This window comes from Gavialis gangeticus, unplaced genomic scaffold, assembly GCF_001723915.1.
Source record: "Gavialis gangeticus isolate Ggan-Ray unplaced genomic scaffold, GavGan_comp1, whole genome shotgun sequence".
Taxonomy (NCBI): Eukaryota; Metazoa; Chordata; order Crocodylia; family Gavialidae; genus Gavialis; species Gavialis gangeticus.
In genome coordinates this window covers 43,907,567-43,924,715 of record NW_017729006.1, presented here as the reverse complement: position 1 = coordinate 43,924,715, position 17,149 = coordinate 43,907,567, and the positions used below count along the sequence as shown (strand labels likewise).

Genomic DNA, 17,149 nt, shown 5'->3' with positions numbered 1-17,149 from the left:
CCACAAAGCCTGGCAAGGACTGTTTCCCCCTCCCCACCCCAGGCACACCCTGGCTGGGGTTCCAGCAGGCCATCGTGGGGGTTTAAACCCCTCCCCAATCATACTCAGCCTGCCAGGGCCTTTCAGCTCAGCTTCCCTCCAGCCTTCTGGCCATTGCCAAAAAGAAGGGAGGGCTTGCTCTAGTGCCCCTCAGCTTCTAGCCTGAGCCACTGCACACATATGACTGCATTTCCAGAATCAAAAGTGAACGTTGAATGTCTATTTACTTAATTCTTGGTTCAATCTACCCAGGATGCACTCACCTGCAAAGATTGAATCGATTCAGGCTTTTTGAATGTCTGTACTTAGGCCTAGAGACTTATGACTCCAGGGAGTTTTCCCAATTTATTCAACTGAGCCACTCACATGTATAACTATTCTCCAGTGCAACAAAGTTGTTTTCAGTCTGGCCATCCAAGCTGCTGCTATTGCCCAACCCCAAGCCTAAATAACCTCAACAACCTGATTATACCAACTTTCCCAAAATTTCAAAGAAGTGCAACAATTGTCTTGATACCAACAACTACCCATTTCACCAAAATTATGCAGATAAATGTCCATCTCAGCTAAGAGAACATTGTACTCTAGTGACATTCTACTGCAGTAGTGCCTAACCTTTTCAGTGTGTGGGCTGGAGGAGTTGGGGACAGCCAGTCCATGAGTCAGATCCAACCCCAGGCTCTGGGTCCAGGGCCATGTGCTGGGTTCAGCTGCAACCAGCCCAACTCAGAATGAAAGGCCACATCACCCAGCCAATGGGGCTCCCTACAGGTGTGTCTATACATAGCTGTATGGCATGCTACAGCAACGTTGTGATCATGTAGGTCTACACATGACAGAAAGCTATGTTGCTATAGTGGCTCACTCCCCCATTTTGGTATGCCTCTATGGTGACATAGCGACAAAATCTAACCATGTGCCAAGCACACAGTACAGGCAATTACTGTGCCGTGTTTTAGCACGTTGCAATAGCAATGTCACCATATGGCAATGTGCAGACGCATGCTGTACATGTCTAAAAATTTAAGGGAAGGGGTGGCAGTACAATTATTGCCAGACTATGAAAATGATAAGGGATTAAGCTGCCAGACATTAGCTCTCCATGTTGTATTTTGGAACGTATTCATCTCCCTAAAACACAAGGCCTGCTACTAATTCCTTCTCACCTGTTGTCCTTTTGGCCCTTGCAGTCCAGGTAATCCAGCATCACCTTTTGGTCCCTGGGGACCCTAAAAGAGTTGAAAAAAGAAGACTGTATTTAAGATCAGAGCTTTTTGGAAACCAGTTAAGGATAAGATGTTTCTACATTTTGCCAAGTTTAATTTTAGGTAACTGAAATTTTGCAAGTTCACTCACTCCAGAGTTAACCCTCCCAGGAATTTCTGTCCTTTGTCTAAAGCCACTGCTGCCTGCTTCAGATAATTCTAACACTGCCCTTACAGTTGTTCTATGGCTGTATTTTGTGCTGCAAACTTCCATTAAAAGCATGTTTAGAAGCTTTCCATCCATCATGAGCTGAATTTAAGCATCTCCTTCTCTTGCATTCCTAAAGAACAACATTATCAGCTAAGGCAGGGATGAGAATGACATTTAAGTATGTGCAGCTATTCTGTTAATTATTAGGGATCTTGCACAATTTATTATGTTCATTTTTAAAAGCTTATCAGTTCATTTTTAATAAAAGAACCAAGCTCTGCTATTTATATTTTAGAACACAATACCCAGCACCTTGTAAACATAATCTTCTCAAGAATGAGTAAGCAAGTTGCTAGCATGCTGCCAACTAGGGGTGTGCAAAACGGGCCATATTTGATTTGGATTTGGCCCAAGTCAGGGGATAGTGATTCAATTAGTTGATTTGGATCACTGTCCTGATTCGATTCAGCCGAATCCGAATCTGAAGATTTGATGCTGATTCAGAGAATCAGAGATTCGGCCATAGACACAGCTTTAAATGTTTTTTTCCACATACCTCAAGGTACCAGGCATGGCTCATGAATGCTGAGATGGTGCGGTGTATGGAGCGTCCCACAGGAGTGTGGGGGCCTCTTCCCCCCCTCCCCCCCACATCATGTGCTCAGCAGTGAACTGGAAGTACTTCCAGTCCACTGCCGAGCGTGTGGGGGATCTCCCACCCCCACACCCTACTGGCTCAGCAATTGGCCATGGGGGGACCCCGGGTGCCCCCCCAGAGCCAGGAGGCACCAGTTGCAGAGCTGGAGTCCCCTGTGCACTCTGCGGAGAACCCAGAAGTGGACTAGAAGTGCTCCTGGTCCACTTCCAGGTCCCCCACTGAGCAGGCTGGGGACCCCCCCGCACTCCCGTGGGATGCTCCATCTGCCCCACCATCTCCATGTTCATGAGCCACCTGGGACCTTGAGGTATGTAGAAAAAACATTTAAAGCTGTGTCTATGTCCAAATCATTGAACCTCTCCGAATTGATTCAGAGGGTTCTGATTCGATTCGGAGAGATTAAAGGGTCTCCTGGTTCAATTTGGATTCGGAGATCCAGCTGTTGAATCAGGCCAAATCTCTGCCCAATTAAATCAGAGACTCAAGCTTCGCACACCCTACTGCCAACATCTCGTAGCAATTCAAATTGAAATTTCCCTCCCTTAGCTCTTTCTTATTTCTCTTTATGAACTCTGCAGCCTGGATCCTATGTCCAAATATTAAATATAAGACAAACTTAAAATAATTTTTGAAACTTTTTGAAAATCCTGTAATCTTGAAGACATAAATTAAAGTAAAAGGGCTTCTTGATGTCATAGCATAAAACTTATGAAAAACAGAATTTTAGAGACATTAACTTATGGCATAGTTCTTTATCTCATTCTATAGAATTTAACAGGTTATTTTGGCCCTGCTACAATATTCTGTAGGATAGCCCAAAAAGCATTAAAAAGGTATTATTTATTTATTTATTAGATCTACATGCTGTCCTTACCAGCAAAGGTTTAGGGCAGCTTACAGTAAGAGAACAAAATAAATAATTAAAATGAATTATGAAACTAACATGAAAAATACAAAGAAAATACAATATGAGCAATTTAAAGGTTTTTAAAAGTTATTCCTTTAGACCATTTTTGGTTTTATCTTGATTAAATTTTCTAGGACAATTCCTTATCAAGTTCCGTTACTGATTTGAAATATAGCCTGAATTAAATTTAATCTAAGTGTTAGGTACAAATGTCAAGAAATTCCTGTTCCAAAATGGTTACTGCATCTTTTAAAACCTTCCTTAGCAAGTGTTCATTACTACAATAACTGTAACATTCTATCTATTTTTATCTAACTTACATTTTCCCATTTGACATTTATGAGGTTTCAGTATTTGTCAGGATTTGAACAAATTTTGTACAATGCCACATTTTAAAACATTAATTAGCTCATTCACATAATTAATAACTGACTTAAAACCTGAAAACACAGTGCTTACGGGAAATCCTGGTAGACCTGGCTTGCCATCTGGCCCCTGGAAAACACAAAAATACTCGCATAAATACATGTTATATACTTGCAAAATGGATTGTGCATGTTCCATAAACCAACTTCACTTTATTAAGGTTGTATTAATTTTGAAAGCCCTTTACATTTCCAGCACTAGAGTTTTGGGAAGTAAACTATAATGTTTTGCAAGGGGACAAGAAACAGAGAAATGCTGAGTTAAGGTGATATTTCCCATACTGCACACATACGCAACCTTAATTCTGTCTCCTTTAATCCCTTTGCTAAGGAGTCCAGCAAGGCCTGCCTGATCTATGGCAGGCAGCCCATAGATCAGTGTTGCTGCATCGAGCATAGTGAGGCCCAGATTCTGTTGTACATTGTGCATGGCTGAAGTGCTGCTTGAGATTAAGGGCCAGATTTTATCCCACCTATTAAGCATGTAAGTAGACACAGGGCACATCTATGCATGAAATTCATTTGACATAAAAGTTCAGCGCAACTTGTGTTGGAGTTTATTGCTCTCAGGCGCAGTGTTTACACGCACGTAGTGGTGGAATAAATAACTCCGCCATAAGATAGTATTTGTGTTGGGCAATACTATCCTATGGCAGAGTTAATTAGTTTATTCCAGCCTAATAGTACTGCATGCATAGATGCTGATAAATACCTTGTGTAGACACGCCCACTGGCTCCTAAGTGCAATTCTATTCCATCCAGTTTGACTTCCTGAAAAACTGTTAATACAGTAGATGTGTTGGTCCTGCTCCTGTTTTTTTGTGACTTAATCTTAAGGGTAAGATCTACAAAAGTAGATGTATTAATAGATGTTTAAAGACTTGAACATGGTGTAACAGAATCATATTTAGGCACCTAAGTCCCCTTAGATGCCCAAAAGGTGGCATAGAACTAACCCTAGCTCTGAGCCACCTTATTATAGGAATATCCAGATATTTGCATGTCTCTGGAAGGAGAACCTATTCCAATAATGGAGGCACTCATGTTTCCAGAGCAGGGTAATAGACCCTTACAATAGCATTATAATTTAGTATTGGTCTCAAGCTGCAATTTGTGTTGTCCACTAGGTGATACGTAATTCTGTCCTGAGAGTCCTTTGGATTCTGAATTGTAATTCTGAGGTATGGATAACATACCATTACCTTCCTACTCCCTCTTGCCATCCCCAAGACAGCAGATTTAAGAATGTGCAGCTATTCTATGTATGAAAAAGTAATCTTAACTGTCCAGCTTGGATCAGATCGGTCAGTTCTGCCATTCTAGTTGTGCTGATGCTGGCAGCTTATCCCTGCCCCACCTGGTTTTCCTTCCCAGTTGTGGGAGGTCTAAGGGGTCTGTTTGTTTTCTTTGCAGCCCACCATGTTGCCTGCTGTAGTTATTTAACTAAAATAAAACAGGGTGAGTCTACACATGCAATTTACTCTTGAGTAACCTACTCGGTGCTGTAGTAAGTAGGGGAGGGGAGGGGGGACAAACAGGGAGACTGCCCCAGGCACTGAAGTGAAGGGGCACAAACAGGAGCTGCCAGGGTGAGGTGCAGGATGGCGCCATGAGTGGCTCATTTGGGGGGGCATGGAAATGGAGGGAGAGTGGCTCCTGCCACTGTGCACTCCTGGGCAAGCATGGGGGGACATGTGCCCCTCAGATCTGTGCACAGGGCAAGGGCAGGCTTTGCCCTGGGCACCAAACTTCATTGCTATGTCACTGAACTTACAGCAGAGTAAAGTCTCCTGGGCATATGTTTACTTGTGCAGGGATGCAAAAGCAGATATGCTGCTCCTAGCAGCAGACTCCTCCCACTCCCTATGACACTGCAAGAGGCCCCTGCAGCAGCCTGGATATTCCTCTGTCTCCTGGTGGAGGCTGAGACATTGCTCTCTGCCCCTGGGAGCTGCCTGCTGCTGGGCCAGGCTCTGCCATCGAAGCCTGGGCAAGGACAATGTTCCCCTGCCCTGGCAGCAGGGAGCTTCAGCCCCCACTTCACAATCACAGGGCCTGGGCTGGGAGACCCTACCCTTCCAGCACCAGCTCTGCAGGTGCGGGGCCAGGTGGGGAGATCCTCATCTTCCAACCCAAAACCCATGATTGTGGGACCCAGGTGGGGAGATCCTTCTCTCCCTGTTCCAGCTCTGCAATCATGGGGTTAGCACTGGGAAATCCTCATCTCCCAGCCTGAGTCCTGCAGTTGCTAGGCTGGGTTGGGAGATCCTTATAAAATTCTTATAAGCATCTCCCAGTGCCAGTCTCATGATCACGGACCTGGTTTTGGGTGCTCCCTGCTGCCAAGGCAGGGGGACATTGTCCCCACACCGACTCCAGTGGTGGAGCCCTCCCTGACAGCAGGTAGTTCTCAGAGGCAGGAAGCAATCTCCCACCCCCTGCTGCCCAGGAGCACATTTGCTTCCTGTCCAGTGTCTATGTGTGCACTACTGCTCAGTACCAACTTGCAAGTAAATCTGCTACTTGAATTTTCAGGTAGCAAATTTACTCACAATTAGAGCCAATTACTGTGCAGTAAGCATCTTCATATGGAGATGCAGACAGTTACTGCACAGTAATTCGTAAAGTGTCTTGTGTTGACATACACAGGTAGGGCTACTTGAATTAGGACTATCTGCACTACTCAGTTTTTTGGTGCAGAACATGGTGGGGGACATGCTAAACAGCAGTTAGTTTAGCAGAAATGGTTTCAGAATTGCTGGGTTCCACATAGAGTTACTGTAAAAAGAGCACCTGGAGGAGATGGAGATGGAAAAGTCTGGCAGATCCCAATGCACAACTTATAAGGAAGGTGGTAGGAACAACTTTTGAAACAGAACTTTCCAGACTCAAGGAGACAATTAAGATTTAGTCTGCTTTTAAGGTGGACCAAATTTTGCCCCTTGTGTTAAAGGTTTTTTTTAAACCTGTATTTAAAATATTGATAAAGGAAGTAAAATATCAACCACCAAAACACAAAAGAAAAAGCATATAAGGTACAATTTTGTTCAGATTAGAGAAATTTTTCTAATGTGATTCTATAAGCATAATTTTTCTTTCCCTTTAACATCTTTTCCTCTACTTTTTTCAGCTCTCCCTCAGCAGTCCTGTACTATCTTTTCCTACAAGGTTGACCAAGTATATAAAACATATATTCATCCATTTCATTAAATTTAGGAAAGTCATCTATTTTAAATTATCTTTCTGTAATTGATCTTGTCCAAAAGATTTTGCCTGAGAACTTCAGACTCTCATACATTAGTTAGTGTCTCAAAGCCACATTGCAAAAGCCTGAGGCCATTGGCAACACGACTTCAAAAATAAATTTGTTTCATATGAGCAATAGAAAATTAGAAACCTTGAACTCTTCTCTAATGAGAATACAGACTTCTTCACCAAGTGTTGTACAGGCACCAGTTGATGCACAGTGGCTTGCCTTCTTATGACTTAAGTACCATTTGCACATCAAGTCCATTTTTGGTTAAGGGGGTCTAGTATAGTATAGACTTCCCAAGGAGGTCCAGAGTCTGACCATCTTTAGACATCTCTTCAAAACTTTCTTCTCTGAAATTTTTTCCAGCAATGACACCCAACAAAGACACTTTCCTACTACACAACCAACCCCTAGGCGCTGCCTCTTTCCTTTCTCCCACAGGAGCAAAAATGAACAAATTTGTTTCTTTAAAAAAAAAAAAAAAAGGTCTAAATCATAAACTCTACTTGAAGTACAGCTTTTATTTCAGAGGGAGAAATGTCAGTGACTCTGAGTAGTACATTAGGGACCTTATGCTTGCTAACGATCTCACATGGTAGGTACTCCATTACTGTTGTGATGGGTGACAGCATAAAATTTTAAGATAGCTACAGAGATACTGGAATGAAAATGATAATCAAGTCTAATGTTATTTTCACAAATTTATTGAAGGATTGAAAAAGTATATATTTTATATAATTCTTACGATAAAAACATCAACCAAACTACAGTTATGTGTAGAGGTCTATCTAAATCATGTGGGGACTTACCATGTTTTGTGGGTTGATCACAGCGTAAAGTTCTAATTCTGTGGTCATTTCATGGCAGCCCCATCCCTTGGTGCTGACTGGCAGAGCAGCCCCAGGAGGGAGGAGGGACAAGGGGGCAGCAGCTATCTTGATTGCTAGCTTCCCCTTTGTGAGGCCCCACCCCTTGGCACTGATTGGTGGAGAGGCCCAGGCAGGGGGAAAAGGAACAAGGGGGCAGCAGCAATCTTATCTGCTGCCCTTTGTGCCACCCTACTACCCAGCACCTTTCCCTTAAAGCAGCGAGGACTGCTGGCTCCCACTGTGGAGCCAGCAATTTATTTTTACTAATTTTTTTTATTGCTGATTTTGTGGATTTTGTGGACAGTCCTGAATTTCACAGTTTCCACAAAATTCGCACACCCACAAAGTAGGTAGTCCCTAATTACATGAAGTTAAATTCTGCCATCCAATATACACATTTAGCTTCTTCCAATTTTAAATGGGAATAGAATGGAAGTACATCAGGGTATAATTGTGTCCACTTGAATTATGGATTCAAGCATTTGAAATGAATAGAAGTATGTAAGAAAACAAATACATAAGATATAGTCAATTTGAGTTAGATATGAAACAGTATGTTTGGTTACTGGGCCAAAAGATTGCAAAGACCAAACCTCAAAACTAACCTTAAGATGAATTTTGCTTTGCTTTGCATAGATGGAATTGTACTGAGCTGCCAGAACACCTAGATGAATCTCGCGTCAAGCTAGAGGTTTAGTTTAGTACCAGGAAACATCCAAAATTTCATGTGTTTAATTGAACTATCCCAACATCCTGGCTGTAACACCAAATTTAAAATCCCAAGATGAAAAGCTCTTGTGTAAGCTAACTTTTCACCCCCCATGCAAACGATCTCATTTAGACTGGTTCAGCATTTCTGCTTACAAGTGAAAAAATGTACCTTAATATTGTTGAATTTTAAAAATAGAAAGATTTGCTCCTTGAAATGGGTGAGAGCTGTGGCTGTTTAGGCCAGTTATTTCTTGTTTGCACTATTTCTCCAATCTCAGGTTAGGCAGGCACCTGCAGTTTGTTTTTACAACTTGTCCAGCTCTAATCTCCTGCCTTAGAACCTATTTTAAATGAATGTAGGGAAATTCATTTACACCAAGACAGGATCCATTTCTGTTCTGAGATACCCCTGTGTATCTTCCACTGAAGTTAATAGAGACCATATGTGAATCTCTGAGATGGTGCCCAAAAAGAAATGTTGAAGTATGAAACAACTCTGAGCATTTAATAAAGCAGAATATACTCACTGGAGGCCCAAGAAGTCTTTCAATTCCAGTAAAGTTAAAAATTCCATCTGTATTGTTCAGTAGTAGCTAAAAATGTGGATAAGGAACAGGTTATGTGAAATATTAAATTGGTTCTCTGGAAGAGACATGAATTCTAGATATACACAGGCAAGCTCAAAACATCCTATTATAACTGTATGGACTGAAAATACAGAACAGCCTATTAGAAACTCTCCTTGGGTTTTTATTTTTCTATTGTGTGCCTGGAATGATATTACTTGGCACTTTTACTAGGCTTTATGTGAAATGACCTTAGAGTGCTTTACAAACTTTAATGAGCTGAGTCTCATAATTCCTTCCTTGAGGTATGAATCTTAGTTTTGCAGATGAGGAAACTAATATAAACAGGGTGTGACCTGAGATCATTTTTCCTTAGTAGAATGAAGATCAAAATAAATGATTTAGATGCCAGTGCTTCAAAAGGATTCTGTGAGCATGCCAGCATCCGACTTGCACGCATCTCATTGTAGAACCAAGGTCATGATGCCATACTGTTCATATTTCATTTTGGTTTTTAATCACTGTTGTTTTCTGCTTTAAATAGTTTTCCCCATATTATATAACAGGGGTGGCCAACTTGCAGCACCCATAGCCTTTCTATGTGGCATGCAGCAGACTTGGGAGGGGACAGGCATTATAGCAGCAGATAGGGCAGGAACTAGAAAGCAGAGCATCAGATATAATAGAGGGAGCGCAGGGCTAGGAACAGAACAGAGGGCAGCAGATTAGGCAGGAAAATGTGCAGAGATTATCTGTTGCATGTCTGCCAAAAAAGCTAACCCCCACTATCTTAAAACACAGCTATAGAATGATAGAATTGAAAGACTGGAAGGGACCTGCAAGATCATCAAGTCCAGTCCCCTGCCATGGGTAAGAAGTTATTGGGGTCAAATGAGCTCAACAAGGTGCTTATCCAGCCTCATCTTAAGCACCTCCAAGGATGGCGACTGCACCACCTCGGCTGGGAGTGTGTTCCAGATTCTGGTAACCCTTACAGAAAAAAAGATTTTCTTATGTCCAGCCTAAGTTTTCCCTCTATTAGCTTGTGCCCATTGGTCCTCATCCTCCCTTGAGGAGCCTTCCTGAAAAGTTGCTCCCCTTGATCTTGATGCTCACCCCTAATATACTTGTAGGAGGCTACCAAGTCACCTCTGAGTCTTCTCTTATTCAGACTGAACAGACACATTTCCCAAAGTTTCTCTTCATAGGGCTTATCCTCCAGGCCCCTATTTTGCCATACTGTATGGCAAAATGGTGAGAGTTTGGCTTTCATTAACTATATGCATACATCTTCTAAATCACTCATCCTTCTTCCGTGTTCATCAACTGGTTAGTTTCTTTTACTTCCATACTGATAGTCTCACTTGTTGCACAACAATTTAGTTCCTGCTGATCTCAGCACTGCTTGCATCGGCACTCTTACAGGCTTAAATTTGTCTGTTTTATTGGGCAAGTCATTCTGCCCATGCCAGTATCGAATTGTGCGTGTGTGTGTGTGTTGTACTCCTACTAAATCCAGTCTCCTATTGGGTGGGTGCAAGATAAGCCCTTATCCTCACAGTGCATTTGGTACTGAAGTGTGCTGCCATCAGAATATTGGGGAAAATGTGAGCCCCATTAACGCAATGGGGCTCACAATCATAAGGTACAATGTATCTAGCACCATACCAATAAAACATGGAACCATCCTCCTTTGCCACCGTGGCTTGCAAATATACAAGTGTTTACAAAATGGATATTTCCAGGAGGGAACAACAACAGAAAGCCTTCCTTGTAGTAGGACACCTTTGATCATCTCTCTCAACTCAGCCTGATGCATAAAATGAAGAAGGCACATTTCCAGTTAATTCCATTCCAAGTATTCTGAATCAAAGAAGGTTCTTATTTTTTTCCTGGATGTCCTTCCTTCATTTGCCACAATTTTTTGGAACTTAAATGTCAAAAATTAAAAGCTGAAATCCAGGGGTGTAACTAACAAGTTCTGTGTCCTGGGCAAAACTCTACCAAAGAGCAGAGTGGGCTGCCAGTCTTACCTACTTCAGAGAAGACTCCAGCTTTTCCTGCTAGTTTAATGTTTGCGTTCCCCTCCCCCACCCCAGCTGTTGCTGCTGCTGAAGCAGCAGCTGCTACTGGTGCAACACCGGGCTGCCACTGCAATGACAGCTCCCCAGGGAGCCACCATTCTGGCATTCCCTTTAAGTTAGCTAAAGCTAATGCCCTACTTTAGCCACTTCTAGTTATGCTAATACTGAAATCTGCGTGGAGATATATAGACCCACGTTTAGGTCCCTAGGGCAGTACTCGTCCCCTGAAACAGAAGCAGGGGCAGATCATTTGTACATTTTCTGCAGCATGAATCTTGGAGGAGTGGGCTCATACTGCTTCCACACTCTAGGTTCTGTATGACTGTAATAAAAGCATTTAGCTGTTGCAATGCTCTGCTCTATCTGTAGCTGATGGCAGAATTCCAGAGCTCTGCATTTGTACATTCCTTTGAATATGGATTTACTCTGCATTTTACCATTCATTTTGGACCCAACCCAAATCAAAGGAGACACTCCTATTGCCCTCAATAAACTTTTGACCAGAAATTGTATATTTTGACCATCCATTGTATACTGTGTAAATAATCTTAAACTTCAAATACAAACCAAAGCTGTGGGTTAGGAAAGCACCATTTTAAGCAGTGCTAAAATATATAAAAATGACAGCGGGCTCCTGGCCCTTCACTCTGTCCAAGAATAGTTATTTGCCTTAATTTTTGTTTCTGGGGGCTTTACCAGTAATGATATAGCAACATAACTGCTTGGAATTTCATGCAGCTTTATGAGAGACAAAATGCTAGACAGAAAAAAACCTGGCCAAAACATGGCAATATATCTATATTTTACATTCTTTTCACTGAGGGGTAGCATCTGAAAGACTAGGCTATTGCCTACACAGGCTCTCTGAATCAGTTTAGTATCTAAAACGCTATCCTACCCTGCCTCCTGCCATTATTTTTATTGATATACTGAAGAAGAAACAGTACTATTAGCATAGCTAGCTAAATGGATTTCTGCACACTATGCATAGACTTTTCAGCTTCCCACCCAAAAGCCATTAAATACTGAAGGCAGAATTGCAGAAAGCAAACAAATGATACAAAATTACCTACATTTACTTCATATGTCAGAAATCAGAATATTTCCAGACCTTCCTATCATATCTTGTATATTAAAAATGGGAATTTAGTGAAAGCAAATGAAATTATATTAGTTGCTTTCCCTTATTTCTATTCAGTTTTCTCTTCAAGGAAAAACAAAAAGATTTCTGTACAGCACCTACTTATAGCTGTTTAGTGAAAAAGCAAGATGTGCAAACAACCCAGCAAAGACAAATATGATTTACTGACTCTTCAAAATGACCTAAAGATAAAACCCCTTAGAGCAGAACAGCCAAAGGTACTTCATATTTGCACATTTTGACAATGAACTAAGAGAAGTTTCTTTTGCATGAAACAGAGCAGGGAAGACTGTGGCTTGGTAACTTAGAGAAATAGAAAAAGAAAGGAGTGTGTGTGTGGGCGGGTGTGGTGTTTGTGGAGGTATGTAGGGTTTGTGAGCATGTATGGGGGGTATAGGGGGTATGGGTGTGGGGTTTGTGAGGGGCATAGGGTTTGTGGGTGTGTGTGCAGGTGGGGATTGTGGGGGATCTGCGGGGGGAGGGAGTGTGTGTGGATGAGTGGGGGGATTTGTGTGGCTGTGGGGTTTGTGGAGGGTTGTACAGCCCGCCATCACACAGCCCTCCCCTACCCCATGGCACACAGTCCCTACCGCTGGTACAGCAGCAGCAGCAGAAGCTGGAGGGGCCTTAGGGTGCTCATGGCCTGTAACTGGCTGAGCTTCCCAGTGGTGTGTGGCTCCAAGTGAGTCCCGGGGGCTGCACGTGGTGGCACGGAGCCAGCCCAGCCCTCTGGCACATGCCTTCAACCTAAACCAAGCTTGCTCTGTGTCACCATCTGCAGCCCCTGGAACTTAGCCAGAGCCACATGCTGCCAGGGGCGCTCTGACTACTGTGCACTATGAGTGCCACAAGGACCTGCTGCCTGCTGCTGTTTTTTGGAGGGGCCCCGCAGGCTAGATAGAATGGTTTGGAGGGCCAGATCTGGCCCAAAGATTGTATTTTGCCTGTCCCTGGCCTAACTCCTACAATTAAAATTGTTTGGCTCTGAGGCTCTGCCATCCTGGGATGACAAGCCTTTTCAGGCTGAAGATATCTATCCAACATCCTATCCTAAGAAGAATGCCAACTGTGATAGGCTGTCATGAGTGAATGAATTGTCTGTGGCCATACACAGCTCCTTCAGTTCCCAATACAAATGATCATAGATTTCTATGATTTCACAGAATCATAGATTTTCTGGTCATATCTTAAATGAATCAACTGGGAGAGATGCTAGACAAGCTTTTGAGGACCTGAGAAGCTTGCTTTTCTTTTCACTAGCACAGCGACAGGAACATTCCAATCCCAGTTCCAAATATCATATCAAATTGAATGCACAGGGGTTTTTTAATTTAGATTGAAGTTTGATGTATCCAAACCTTCAAGCTCCTTTGTTTGTATTCATACTATTCATAAACAGAAAGGCTAACATACAAAATAAAACCCTACAGCAAGTGCATGTGTTGCTAAAAGATGTGCAGTTCTTTGTATCATCTTCTAGCAGCATGCACTTTGATGCAGGCAGATGCTGCCTTGGTAATAGGGCTAGTCTTCTGGTTTGTATGACAGACTGCACACTGAAGTCCAGTCAAAGCTGCAATGTTCTTCTGTGTACTGCCAGGTCACAGGTTACCCAGTTCATCAAACTTCTTCTGTTGCTTCTTTTTCTTAGTTCTTCCTCAACTTTGATGGCTCAAGCAGAATCAAATCAATCAACAGTCCCCTCCACTTCCCGCCCCCTCCCCAACATTGTTAAAGTCTATGCTCATTTCTGTATTTTTCATTCTTTAAAAGACCATTTTTGTCCTGATTATACATATAACTATAGCTATATGGTGCATAGATTTTTATCTTTTTGGGGCAGGCAGATAGCACCAGAACAGGCACCTTAACTGCTGTCGGACCAAATGCCTTTTATGACCTTCCCACTTCATACTTACCTCTGGAATTGCTACGATTGGTCCTGGCGGTCCTGGTAAACCTGGCGGTCCCCCAATACTGGCACCATCCTGTCCTCGCTCACCCTATATCCACCGGGTTATAGACGGAAAGACCATTTGTTAAACACAAATAGATAGCTAGTAACATAGGCAGACAAGGTTCTTTGGGTAAATCTGATATCTTTTATTAGACCAACTCAAATAGTTGGAAAAATTCTTCTTTTCTTCTTGCAAAGAAGATTTTTTCCAACTATTTGAGTTGGTCTAATAAAAGATATTGGATTTACCCAAAGAATCCTGTCTGCCTATGTTCTTGGACCAACAACCTACACCCCTGCACAACTGCAACCTACACCCCAGTAACACGAAACTCCATCCCATCTTACCTTGGGTCCTGTGTCTCCTTTCTCCCCTTTTGGACCCTGCACACAATAAAAAAGTAGTTTTTAAGTAAGTAAAGTAAATTTAAAGCTTTTAAGTAAGTAAAATAATTAAGTAACCATTGAAAAAGAAAACAGAAAATACCCTTGCTTGCCTCCAAATGCACAAAGAACAATGTTCATGAGCCCACAGAAATGAATGGAAGATTCTGACAACTTAAGTGGGTTTGGATCAGGCTCTAAATGGATATATTTTTTAAAAGTTTGCAATTGTTTTTATTTATTTTGTTTGCATATTGACCAGTACACATTTGGCATTGTTATAATGTGACAAAGGACTAACAGTGGTGCTCAACCTTTTTAGGCTGGAGGGCCAGATGGGCAGTTGCTCTGTAGGCTGGATGTGGCCAGTAGACCCAGCAAATTTCCCAACCTGTGGGCCAGATTCCAAGGCTCCACAGGCCATATATGGCCCACGGGCCAGAGATTGAGCATCCTTGGGCTAAAAGAACAATTGGCAACTGATCCGCAACAATTCACTTAATCCTCTGGGGTAATTAAGTAAAAAATCCACATAAGCCTCTAAATATCTGTCGGCTCCTATTTTTTTTCTCCAATTCTAATTAAAAATGGCAATTTATTTCAAAATGTGTACAAACCAAAAGAGCATTCACAGGCAGAGAGCTCCTGTGCCAAGTTTTAATCTGGAGGAGATTAATTATTCATTTACATTTGATGTTCTTAAAAATAATGGTGCTAACAGGTTTCTGTAGAAGTTGGCACTTACCAGGAGGTTTGAGTCTGAGTGTTAAATATTTCATTTACATCAGGAAATCCCAAATTTCTTTGTAGAGTGAACTGTAGATTCAGAATTCCAAATTAAGTTGTGGAGAATTCTCTTCTTATTGCTTATTGCAGTGGGGGCCAATGGTTCTGGTAGGTGTGCCACATATAAGCCATGCACCTGCCCCAAGTGCCACTCTGATTCCCTTCCTCTGCCCCGTCTGCTGCTCTGTTATCTGCTCTCTGCCCTGTGTTCCCTTTCCAGTCTGCTGCTCTGATTTCTGCTTCCTGCCCTGCCTGCTGCTGTGTTGCCTGTCCCCTCCCCAGTCTGCCACATGTCACACACACAGGATACCTGTGTCACTTGTTGCACACATGCTGCAGATTGGCCACCCCTGGCTTACTGAATACTATCACTGTGGCAACTGCCATTTACATGGCAAAGCAATATCAGGGAAGTGCTCAGCTTCTCTTCTGGGATATAGTAATTGGCAAAATGAATTAAAGCTAGTGCAATGTGACCAGACACTTTCCCCTAAACCAATGGTAAGTGCTCTGGGGCTCACTGGCGGCCTCTGGACCAAAGACTGGGCATTTCATTGCACACAGAACAAGTACTGTAGCACCACTCACTTCATTTCCAGGGCGTCCAGAAACACCAGGAAATCCAGGTTTTCCACTTGCACCTTGTATTCCCTGTCAAAGCAGAATCACATTTTTCATTATTCACCATATATTGCATTAAATTTAGGTTAATGCAGCAGATATATTATCCTATCCGATTTTTTGAAAGTTGATCAGTTACTCCATGGGAAAGTTTTAAAAATCACAGTTACCAAACATAACATGGTTTACTCACAGAAAAATGGGTTTTAAAAGATCTACTAATTACTAGCGATGAAAACAACAGATATACAAAGACTGAACTTATGTTTGGCTGCAGTGTTTTGAAGGGACACAAAACAACTGCAGTGCAAGTCCTCCAGCAAGATGTACTGCTCCAAGTGGCTGTGTTGATTCAACTTAGTTTTGTTTCTAGAAGGCATTTTTGAACATTTACAATAAAATGCTCCAGCTTTCTAAAAGAGAAACAGCAAAACACTGTCCCTGGGTGCAGCTGTTATCCTGGATTCTTTAAGCTACATAGGAATTTATGAGTGATAGTTTACAAGATTTAAAATCCTGACTTCTCTTTTAAAGCAGCAATAATATGAATAGAATTGATGTTTCTGCTTCATTAGGAAAGGATTCTCTACCTTTGTGTCATCTCAGGTTTTCTCTGCCATCTGCAGAGTATGTTATAGAAGAACAAATTAGAACTTTTATAACGGAGAGTAAAAATTGTAAAGCACCTAAATCTTACCTTCAAAAGTCAATAGGATGCAGACTCCTTGGAGCCAGCTGATGTTTGACCTATGGTGTGGTGGTTCTAGTGCTGGGCTGGGAAATTAGAAACACCCTCTACATGATGGGGAAAACCTGGAACCAAGGTCCTCTGGCTTTGCAGGCAGGAAACCAAACCACTGAGCATTTTAGGGGACAAAGGGCTCCTTCTCTTCCCTGAAGACCTCTTCTGATTTTGAATAGGCAGTTTGTTATGCATATGAATTCACCATGGTTTAAGCTGCTCTAGGAGGACCAGGTACCTTCAACAATTGTTTTATTACTGAAGTAAAAACAAACTGTTTTTGGTACCTTGGTTTTTATTGCCAGTACACATGCCCAGTCTGAGCACATAGATGACTATTAGGGCTGTTCAAAGCTTCGGGTGCTGATTCGATTCAAAGGAGATTCGGCCTGATTCAGTGGCTGAATCTCCAAATCTGAATCGAATCAGAGGACTAATAAAAAGGTCTGAATTGATTTGAAGCTCTCCAAATTGATTTGAAAAAGATTCGAAGAGCTTCGATGATTTGGGTAGACCCTGCTGCCTGCAGCAGGGAGCTAGAGCCGGACTCGGAGCTGGTAAGTAGGAGGTGGGGACCATGGGGGGGACCC

General features: G+C 42.3%; 1 protein-coding gene across 5 annotated transcripts in view; it reads right to left on the bottom strand.

Moving 5' to 3' along the window:
- Nucleotides 1-17,149, bottom strand: part of COL15A1 (collagen type XV alpha 1 chain) — a 347,975-nt gene that overhangs the window by 63,276 nt on the left and 267,550 nt on the right. For all 5 annotated transcript variants that reach the window (XM_019509150.1, XM_019509145.1, XM_019509146.1 and 2 more), the window contains 6 exons: nucleotides 15,785-15,847; nucleotides 14,375-14,410; nucleotides 13,989-14,072; nucleotides 8,806-8,871; nucleotides 3,480-3,515; nucleotides 1,206-1,268 (listed from right to left, as the gene is read on the bottom strand). In XM_019509150.1, coding sequence (XP_019364695.1) covers nucleotides 1,206-1,268; nucleotides 3,480-3,515; nucleotides 8,806-8,871; nucleotides 13,989-14,072; nucleotides 14,375-14,410; nucleotides 15,785-15,847 — 348 coding nt within the window. The remainder of the gene's footprint in view (nucleotides 1-1,205; nucleotides 1,269-3,479; nucleotides 3,516-8,805; nucleotides 8,872-13,988; nucleotides 14,073-14,374; nucleotides 14,411-15,784; nucleotides 15,848-17,149) is intronic.